This window comes from Cotesia typhae, unplaced genomic scaffold, assembly GCF_013202065.1.
Source record: "Cotesia typhae breed Kobodo isofemale line unplaced genomic scaffold, CoteBio_Ctyphae scaffold_121, whole genome shotgun sequence".
Taxonomy (NCBI): Eukaryota; Metazoa; Arthropoda; class Insecta; order Hymenoptera; family Braconidae; genus Cotesia; species Cotesia typhae.
The window spans coordinates 4,973,444-4,982,775 of record NW_027423773.1 but is presented as its reverse complement, the minus strand read 5'-3'; the positions used below and the strand labels follow the sequence as shown (position 1 = coordinate 4,982,775).

At 33.9% G+C, this 9,332-nt stretch overlaps 1 protein-coding gene across 1 annotated transcript; it reads left to right on the top strand.

The window, feature by feature from the left end:
• Positions 1–6,829: 6,829 nt before the first annotated feature.
• On the top strand, positions 6,830–9,110 carry LOC141533612 (uncharacterized). The gene is made up of 4 exons (XM_074252596.1): positions 6,830–6,864; positions 6,959–8,456; positions 8,519–8,660; positions 8,765–9,110. Exons 2-4 carry the CDS (start codon positions 8,232–8,234, stop codon positions 8,962–8,964), a joined length of 567 nt encoding a protein of 188 aa, XP_074108697.1. The 5' UTR covers positions 6,830–6,864; positions 6,959–8,231; the 3' UTR covers positions 8,965–9,110.
• The last annotated feature ends 222 nt before the right edge of the window (positions 9,111–9,332 follow it).

Here is a 9,332-nt window from a genome sequence, read left to right as displayed (position 1 = left end):
ACGTTTTAGAAATTGATAACGTCAAACACCCATTTAAAAAAACAAATAAAATCGAAGACGACGTTGTGTATATACCGCCTCGTAGCGAGTCAACATTATTTATTAATGTCAAAAATCCAGAATTAAAGGAGGGATACCTCCCTCGAGTTAAGGTCTGTAAAGGAGTTTTTACAGGGAATTGTCTAGTTCGCGTTAATAATGGTCGAGCTTATATGCAGATCTTCAATACAACAAATGATAGTAGGAATTAAAATTCCAAATCTAGCTATACGAGAAGTAGAAGAAGCGTATACACCTCACACGATTGATCCAGAACAATCCTACGAAAATTTAATTGAAAGTCTTGGAGTCACAAAGAGAATATTACGATAGTCAAAAATCAATTCGATAAATGTAGATTTGAAAAATTAAAACCTCTAATAAATTTAGATTATTTGGAAAAGGTAGAGAAAATTCATGTAGAAAATCTATTGAGGAAATATTCAGATTATTTCCACATTCCTGGTGAACCTTTAGGTTCAACTAATAATTATAAACATAGAATCCCAACAATGTACGATATTCCATTCACGACTAGACAATACCGGTTACCCGTTCTTTAAAAGCAGAAGTGGAAAAACAAATTAATGAGGCACTCCAATCAGGCATTATTAAGCCTTCGGAGTCACCCTATAACAGTCCCATCTGGATTGTACCCAAAAAATGTGACTCACAAGGAAATAAACGTTGGAGGTTAGTAATTGACTTCAGAAATTTGAACGAACGAACAATAACAGATGCTTATCCTTTGCCGAGCATTGTGGAAATTCTGGATCAATTGGGGGGTTCGCAGTACTTCTCCGTCTTTGACTTGGCATCCGGTTACCATCAGATCGAAATGGATCCGCGAGATAGTTGTAAGACAGCGTTCTCTACTCCGCAAGGTCATTGGGAATATTCTCGAATGCCTTTCGGATTGAAAAACGCTCCTGCAAGGTTTCAACGATTGATGGATTCGGTGTTAACGGGACTCCAAGGAGTATCAATGTTTGTATATCTGGACGACATTATTGTTTTTGCTAAAGATCTGGAAGAACACGAAAAACACATAGATGACTTAATGACTAGACTAAGAAAAGCCAATTTGAAGTTACAACCCGACAAATGTCACTTCCTTAGACCCGAAGTTAATTATGTAGGTCATATCATTAGTAAAGAGGGTTCTTCAATACCCCGATTTTTCAAAGCCATTCATTATTACCACGGATGCGTCGGGTTTTGCTTTAGGACCCGTATTATCTCAAGGAGAAATCGGTCGAGACCGTCCAATCGCGTATTATTCAAGGGTTCTGCGAGGAGCCGAACTACGATATGACACTTACGAAAAGGAAGCCCTAGCGATTGTACAAGCGGTTAAAAATTTTAGACCATATGTATACGGTAAAGCTTTCACGGTAGTAACTGATCATAAACCGTTAGTTTGGTTCCGGACCGCAAAGGACGGTAACGCAAGGATTCTCAAATGGCCGTTACGTTTAGCAGAATACGATTACACAGTTATTTACAAACCAGGGAGGATTAATGTAAATGCAGACGCGTTATCGCGGAATCCAACGGAAATAGTTAACGTTACAACTCGTGCTCAAAGAAGAGTAGAAAAACGCGAATTTTTAGAAGACCGATTACAAAAGGTAATAGACGATTTCGAAAACTCTCAGGAAAAGATAGTAGAATCAGATAGTTTTCAAGAGTCACCACTCCCAGAACCTCGGTTGTCACCGGTTGCTGACAGGCCTGAGTTGGAGATTACACGAAATAATACAATACAAACAATAGAATCGAATGAACTAGAAAACCCTGAGTTTCGAATGTCACCGGTTGCTGACAGATCGGAAAGTACGGAGATAGTCCCCGGAAAGATAGGCGGATTATCTAAGGTACGTAGGGGTAGGCCACGCAAAGTGGTTGTTAATTCGAACAATTCAGTTGAAATCGAACAAGCTGAATCAAGTTCAGACTCGGAAATTTCCCAGAGTAGTGACTCTGACACGGAGGATGACGAACCATCCGATGTTGAGTCAAAACAAATAGAGAACACTGTAGGATTTGAGAACAATGATATTACTTTACCAACGCAAACACCAAACATAATAACGTCAAAGGAATTATTTCAATATAGACAAGATAATTTAGTATACTTCCTCGATTCGAACGGTTGTCCTTGCGACAACGGTTCAAGAGCTTTAAAGAAACCAAACAAACTACCAATTACCGGAGTAACAGAAACAGGACAAGTATTCTGTACTAAAATTAACAAGAAAAATTATTTTGGATTAATTGTATTGAATGCCAGTGGGGAGTCTTCATTGCGCATTCAAAGTAATATTGGGAAAACTTTAGTTAAATTAAAGGGTATCTTACGGGTCAAAAATTTGAATACCTTCTCAATAGCTTCATCGGAACACATCGCTAATGTGCCTTGGATAGAGGTTTTGAAAATGTTGACCGAAGTATTTAGTAATCAGATCAATATCAAGGTCATAGTCTGTTTAGGAAAGGTTCGTTACGTTTCACTTGAGGAACGTGATAGACTCTTTTATGAAGCTCATAAAGCTCCTTTGGGGGGACACAAAGGGGTTTCTAAAACTTATAATAGGATTAAACACACGTATTATTGGGAGGGTCTAAAGGATGACGTTCAACGTCGCATTCAGCAATGCCTTGAATGTCAATTAAAAAAACTGGTACGAGTCAAGACTCGTCAACCTATGCTCATTACCGATACGCCGGGAACAGTTTTTGAAAAGATCGCGATGGATATTGTCGGTCCATTACCAGTTTCAGAGGCCGGTAATGAGTATATCCTGACAATACAAGACTCCTTGTCAAAATTTTGTATAGAAATCCCTCTTAATAATATGTTGGCTGTAACCGTTCCTGACGTTTTTATTAAACGTTTCATCTGTCTTTATGGAGCCCCGAAAGCTCTGCTTACAGATCAAGGACGGAATTTTATCAGTACTTTCATGCAGAGAATAGCTAAGCGTTTCAAAATTAAAAAGATCCAAACCACAGCCTTCAGACCCCAATCTAACGGTTCTTTGGAAAGATCGCATCATGTGTTAGGAGAATTTTTAAAACAATATGTTAACAAAGAAAAAGACTGGGATCAATGGTTGGAGGTAACCACCTTTTCATATAACACTTCGGTTCATGAAGGAACTAGATTCACTCCCTTTGAATTAGTATACGGAAAAGTTGCGCGAGTTCCTTCTGAGGAACCCCTACATGATTTAGATTGTCTGCCTACTTATAATAATTACATTAAAGATCTAGTTACGAGACTAATTGAAATTCGAAAACTCGCTAGAGAGAATCTAATAAGCGCTAAAGAAAAGTCAAAAATTCAGTACGACAAACATTTGAAGGTAGTTAACTTCAGAGAGAATGACCTAGTATTCTTGCTACAGGGGCCTAAGCCAAACAAATTTGGTGACCATTATGATGGGTCTTACCAAATATTACAAGTTTTACCCAACGGAAATATAAAAATCAAAAAGAACAATCAAATTAAAACAGTACATCCAAACCGGTTAAAATTGACAAAAACTTCGGAGACAAAAACGAAAATTAAACCTAAACCAAAAAGGGACAAGAAACAAAAGGATCCAGATCCTGATTTTAAACTTTAATTTTAACTTATTAATATTATTTGATTTACAGGATGAGCTCTAACATATCAATGGCTATTTCGTATTTGTACTTCTTATTTAATTTTATTCATTACAGCTACGCAATAATAGGAAATGATTGTAGCAATCAAATCACAAACATGACCACCATCTCGTTGGTGGACATAGACGATTGCGACATTGAACCGGATTACGTGGACATAACCCTAGTAGACGTACATTTATTACAATTAAATGATTTCGAACACACCGAAATTCTTCAATGTAAAATCGAAGTGACTCGATTAATTTATTATTGCGGATATTGGGAACATACATATATAGTTAATAATACCTATATGGGATATGTCCATGCGATTCACCGTGAAGCGTGTCAGATAGCGCACGATCATGGCACGTTTCACCTCGGTAACGCGATAATTGATGGTTTAACATCGAATTCGACTACTACCCGTAGTATTACGCTTGCAGGGAAAGCGGGTCTTGATGGAACTTGTAAAGGAGCCCAATATTCGGATCCTTACGGTATCTGGGACAATGTTGTAGTCACAGGAAGCGTAAAGATCACTCTCCAAACTTCTTGGGCCCGAGTAGAGTCTGAATCCAACAAAGTTTATATGCCATCAGGATCTACTTGCAAGTTAGAAACGGGGTCTTGTATTGACCCTGAAGGAGGGTATACCTTTTGGAATCCTCGACCAAAAAAATTTTGTAAAGCTAATACTTATTCTGTACTATTTAAAGAGGCTGTAACTAAGCTCAAAACAAAAAAAGACATAATATATTCAGTAAATGTAAGAGATACGAGCTTTTCTTTGATTGTAACCGGGGAAGAGACCTCATGCGGCCTACCTATAATTAGAACTGAACATTCTAGACTTTTTATTGTTCAAAGATCCGATTTAAAAATATTAGATGAAGAAAATATAGTAAATATGCATTCTGACAACAGGGATATGTTCCTTTACATAAATACAAAATTTATAGATGTAGAGAGGTTCATTAGGTCTCAGATCCGTGATTTGTATAGAGATGTATTGTTACACCGTTGTAGATTAGAAAGAGAGATACTACGAAATAGCCTAGCGATAGCAGCGACCCAGCCAGACGAGTTCGCCTACCGATATATGGGAGGGCCAGATTACATGGCGATCTTAGCGGGAGAGGTCATTCATTTAGTTAAGTGTGTACCAGTTGAGTTAAAACTCTGGTCAACAGAAAAATGTTACAACCGTTTACCAGTCCGAAGAGGAAATCAAACCCTCTTCCTCACACCTCGCACACATGTCATCACCACACAAGCAGCTGAAATCCCTTGTAACCCTTTACTCCTTCAATACTACATGGTGGGAAAAACTTGGTACAAACTCCTGCCTAGTCCTGTCGAGACTGTAGCTCCACTAAGCTCGAAACCCAGTACCAAAGTAACGTGGAGTTATAAAAATCCACATCATCTAGCTACGAGTGGGATATACACTGAAAAGGAGTTGAATGAGATGAAGAACCGCATAATGTTCACTATGGAACAAAACGCTATAGTTGCCAACGTTATGCAAAGAATCACCAACGGAGTCCACAGTAACCAGCCATCGGTGATGAATCTACTGGACGAGGAAGCCCTGGAAAAATTAGCAGAAAACGCCTGGGAAAAGACCTGAGGAAAATTCTTGAAATTTGGAACCTTCAGCGCCGGAATAATTGGAATTTACGTAATGGTTAAACTATTCAAAGCAATTGCAGATACGGTAATTCACGGTTACACTCTCCATTCAGTTTATGGATGATCAGTAAAATTGATTGCAGCGTTGTGGGCCTCAGCAACTCATTTATTGTTGCATTTAGCCGAACCAAATGGCCCAACGAGTGTTCAACGACCGGATCCTGAATCAGGAAATGGACCTACAGCACCACTAATGAACTCTGACCTCTACCCTACGTTGCCGCCAGTTTCGTCTGACCCAAAGGACCAACCAACTTCGTCAACTCCAAAGGATCTAAAGTCAACAACGATGACGAATGGAGGTCGCACTATTATAAACTGATCGAATAAATGACCTTCAATCGATGAGTATACAATAATAGAATTTATGTCGTACACATTTCAATCGTACTTCCATCAAACAATGGGAGTGTTATGTCGGACTCAATGTTCGACATTTTTATTTAATATTGAATAGGCTTTAATTATTTTAGTAATAATTTTGTAATTTTGTAGTTACATACATTTACTTTGTTATCTTCAAATTTATCAATAGTATTTTCAAAAGAAACTTATTTTAAAAATTTAGTTTTTAGTTGGGCCTGACCACACTAAGAGATTTTTGCTTGATTGTCTATCCATCAGCCTGGATTCGAAACCTGGTCACTGCACGTATTTTTTTTTTTTTAAATAATTACTTTTAACTCCTATAAATAATTTTAATTATTAATAACACTATTATAAAATTATAATAAGTATTATGATAAATATTATTACTTATAATAATTACAGCATGGATTATTGTTTATAACAGGTGAGTAATTAGGGTATATTTTTTATTTCTGTCCTTTTTTTATGGGAAAAGCAACATTTTTCAATTTATGGTAATTGTATCTCACAATGATGAACTATAATTATTTGTAAAAATAATAAATTTTTCACTAACATACGATTATGAATGGCGGGAAATATTTAGAATACAACGTTAATCATAAATGTTTAACATAAATTTTATTAATTATAGATTTAGAATAATAAAAATCATAAAATATTATCATAATTATTTATGATTTTTTTTAGTATTAAGCATTAAAAATGTACGTTTTATTTTATGTCAACGGATTAATATAAAAGTTTTTAATTCATTTAATTGATGAAAGTAGTAAAAAATTTAGCGATCGTCATTTATTTAAAAATTTCAAGTCGTTAATGGCATTTTGTTGTTGATGGTGTTTTTAGCGAAGTAACATAAAGTAAGTATGGATATTTTTTCTCAATTAATCAGCTGTACGGTGATTTAACATTGTTTATAACAATTTAAGAACTAAGATTTATTAATAGATCATGGGTGGATGCAGCTTCCCTAATTGTCACAACAGCAGCGAAAAAGGTTTCAAAATGTTGCGGTTTTCTCGATCAGTTGACATGAGAAGAAAATAGGCAACTGCTTGCAATATTTCGAAACCTATTACCGATAATTTCCGCCTGTGTGAGGTACATTGCAATAGTTACAAAGCTGTCGTTTTATTTAATAATATTTTTTCAGGTAATTTAATAATTGGTAGATTTGTGTTTTAATTGTTGACAGGGCCATTTTAGTAAAGGCTTATTTGATTGTGACAATCATTCATATAAATTGAGGAAAAATGTTGTCCCAGATATTTTGAATCCATCTCCTCCTAAACCTTTCGATGCTGTTGATACTGATGATGCTGATGATGATAATGATAATAATTATTCATTGAGCAGTAAGAGACGCAAGTCTGGGGGTACATTCGTCTTGGACGCTTACACGCTTTGAGCGCCACTAAGCGGTGTTTTTAGTGTTTATCTTGCCTCTGTAAGCGCTTGAAAGCGCGAGTATGGTTGAGTTCAAAATGCAACTGAGACGCTCACAAGTGCCTTACCTCGCGAGGTAAGGCACCAAAAGCGTGAATGCTGAATTTTACCATATCCTAATAGTTTCCAAGACGAATGCTATTTGCGCATTATATAGCAACAAGTGTCAATCGTAATAACCTATCTTTTGTATTAATTAGGAATAATTGTAACTGTTTAAACTAATAAATAAAAATTAAATTATTTACTAAAAATGGCAATGGTCTCACCTAAATTATTCTTAATAAACTTAGAAGATCCAATTTCAAATAAAATGTACACGATATCTGTAACTGCTGAAGAAATTCAACAGTTGAGCGAAGGTAATTATACATAACAATTATTTTTTCATAAAATATTCTTTTATTCATTAGTCATTGTTATAAATATTAAACTGAGTTCAGAATATTAATAAATAAAAAATTGATTATTTTGTTTCATGATTTGTGAATACCGGTTTCATAAAAAAAAAATTTATTTCCTTGAAATGAACTTGGTAAACTTTTCGTTGTCTACTTACAGAAAGAAAATGATAATTTGTTTTAATTTATTTTTTTTTAGATCCTTATTTTGCTAGTAAAAAATTGGAAGAAGCAAAAAGTTTTGAGTATGCGAAACAAATAAGTGGTATGTTTAATTTTTATTTCTAATTTCTTATATTTAACATAAAATATTCCCTATATAAAAAATAATTTAAATACTGTATTATACTGTTAATTTTAATAACTTATTATTTTATAAAATCCTAATTGTTAGATGAAAATCCGGAATCTGTGGAAGCTCTTGATGGAGAAATGGATTTTGATCAGTTCAATGAGGCTAATGCATCAGGTGATCCAGATGACTGTACAGTTGAAGATTCAGGTTTTTATTAAAAAAAAAAATTATGTAATTGATTTTCATAAATTATATTGTTCTTCTTTATTAAATTTTGTGATATATAATTATATATACTGTTCAAATGGCCTCACGAAGCAATACTCATGCTTATAGAAGAGTACCGAACAAATGAAAACAATTTCACAACCGGAAAAATTTCACAAAAAAAACTTTGGAAAAATGTAAGTGATCAACTCAATACCTATGGACATAAAATAACTGGACCGCAATGTCAATCAAAATTTTCGGGATTAAAAAGAACTTACAAAAAAATTAAAGACCACAATAATAAATCTGGCAATTCTGCAAAAACTTGGCCTTACTTTACGGTAAGTTTTCATATATTTCTTACGAAAAACTAATTTCAAATGTAAAAACGCTCTTTTTTTAGCTAATGGATGACCTACTAGGAGCAAAACCAAATATAACTCCGACAGCAACGTGTTCATTAACTGGCAAGAGAACACGATCGAATTCTACATGTAGCAGTGTAAGCTCTGAAAATGAATTAGATGAAACAGCAACGATAGTTAGTAAGTATACAGCTTGTCATCTTGTATAAAATATGTAATAAATAAAATAAGAATTTTTACGAGGAATAATTATTAAATATTTTAAATTGACATATTTTGTTTAGAAAAATCAAAAAGTAAGCAGCCTATCAACAAGTTATTGGATGTTTTAGAAGAACGCTCAAGTATCCAAGAAACTAATAAAGATTGTAGATTCCGCGAATTATTGGAATTTAAGGAACGTAAGATGGAGGAAAATCTTGAATTAAAAAAAAGAGCTGTCGAATTGTTAGCACAAATAGTTAACCGTCAACAAAAATTTTAATTTTTACGACTAAATATTTATTACTAAATGTTAGTTTGATTTAAAACATATATTTTCCGTATAGAGATTATTGTTCAAAACATAAATATAAGTTTTTTTATATCTTTAGATTCACTATTTTTTATTGTTAGCTTACAAATAAAACTAAATGTTAATATAACTACTTATATTTAATATTGTTAATAACATATAAATATGAATAAATTTTTATCAAGCTATTTTTAAATAAAAAATTAGTTTATTGTTGTATATTTTCTGTATTTTTAAAATTTGAAATGTATACATTTTAATGGTTTTTACCAAAATAATAGAGATATTTATTAAATAACAAATTAATATTTTTCATAATTCACTGAAAGGAGAACGGA